This window comes from Otolemur garnettii, unplaced genomic scaffold (assembly GCF_000181295.1).
Source record: "Otolemur garnettii isolate 467f Iridium unplaced genomic scaffold, OtoGar3 scaffold00043, whole genome shotgun sequence".
NCBI lineage: Eukaryota > Metazoa > Chordata > Mammalia > Primates > Galagidae > Otolemur > Otolemur garnettii.
Genome location: NW_003852438.1, coordinates 5123741 through 5125113, shown reverse-complemented (window position 1 = coordinate 5125113; position 1373 = coordinate 5123741). Strand labels below are relative to the sequence as shown.

Below are 1373 nucleotides of genomic sequence, written 5' to 3'. Positions count from 1 at the left end.
CCACAACGCCCAGCTATTTTTTGGTTGTAGCCATTACTGTTGTTTGGCGGGCCCGGGCTGGATTTGAACCCGCCACCTTAGGTGTATGTGGCTGGCACCTTAGCCACTTCAGCCACAGGCGCCAAGCCTCAAATTATACTTCTTGAAAGTCCCCTGACCTCAAGAGAGCTGAAAGCATCCACACGTGTGTGCTACCTTCTCTCATTCTCATCCATACCTGTATTTTTCTTACCAGTGTCCAAGCTATGTAAAATCAGACTCAGTTCTAGTCCCTTATCTGCTATTCTGTTAACTCACTAGGAATAACATGGCAAAGATGCCATTTGGCTGGGTGAGAGAATACAGGCATATCTGTGCTTTGTTTGCAAAAAAAAAAAAAAGAAAAAAATTTTAAATGGAGAACACAGAAAAACAAGGTCACGTACAAATAAAATGCAAACAGGGCTCAGGAAATCTTTCTGACTCATCATCATGGACCACATAGCGATGACTAAGTAAACATTGACGTTGGCACTTACTTCCAGCACTGACTGCTCCGGGCACTGGGACCTAACAAACAAGTGATTCTACAGAATGACCCTACAAAGTATAGTACCACCATCTTCCCTCTACTGCTGAGCAAAATGCGACACAAGAGAAATCAAATAAAAAGCCCAAGTCCCGTAATAAGTGAGTGGAGTGGGGCTTCAAGCCTAAGTAGCCTGGACTTGGAAGCCACGTGCTGGGGTATTCCAAACTCCTAAGTTGTGAGCAAACAAGATTCAGGAGAGTCACCTGTAAACATATTGCCACATTGACTCTTGATCCAAAAGTGGTGCTGACAGCCCGAGGGGATAGCCCAATGTCCTTGAAGAGCTTGGAGAAGGACTGCTGGAGGGCAATGCGGGGCCGCTCCTCTGCTACCACCACGCAGGTCCGGATGCAGGAGAGATTGATCCCTCTGGTCTATAAGATATGGGTGCTAAGTCAGTCAGATCACAGAAGAAGCAAACTCGCAGAGCTACTATGTATTCTTATCCCAGACACACAGAGAAAAGCAGCTTTCAGAAAAGAGGAAACTGCAAAGGCCCTCCATTGATATCATTACCCACTGCTGTATCTGCTCATTTTCTATTTCTTTCTGCTCTCATCTAAAAATCTTAAGCTCTTCAACAATACATTTTTATCCCTCCTAAATTCTGAACCTTAGATTTCTCTCTCTTTGATAGAGAGAAAAATGAATTTAGAACCCTGAAGAACTAATCTCATCTCTTTGTTTCTGTTAAGGTCATATTTCTCAATCAAAGAAAATTCAGCATTTTCTCACTTTTTCATATAACAGGTAAATGATCATTTCATACATACATGAATGAACTACTTTGGGGCTATCCACA

At 43.0% G+C, this 1373-nt stretch overlaps 1 protein-coding gene across 2 annotated transcripts in view; it reads right to left on the bottom strand.

The window, feature by feature from the left end:
- The window catches only part of DIP2B (disco interacting protein 2 homolog B), a 264125-nt gene that overhangs the window by 18193 nt on the left and 244559 nt on the right, over positions 1-1373 (bottom strand). For both annotated transcript variants that reach the window (XM_023513708.1, XM_023513709.1), the window contains exon 32: positions 775-945. In XM_023513708.1, the coding sequence (XP_023369476.1) occupies positions 775-945 (171 nt within the window). The remainder of the gene's footprint in view (positions 1-774; positions 946-1373) is intronic.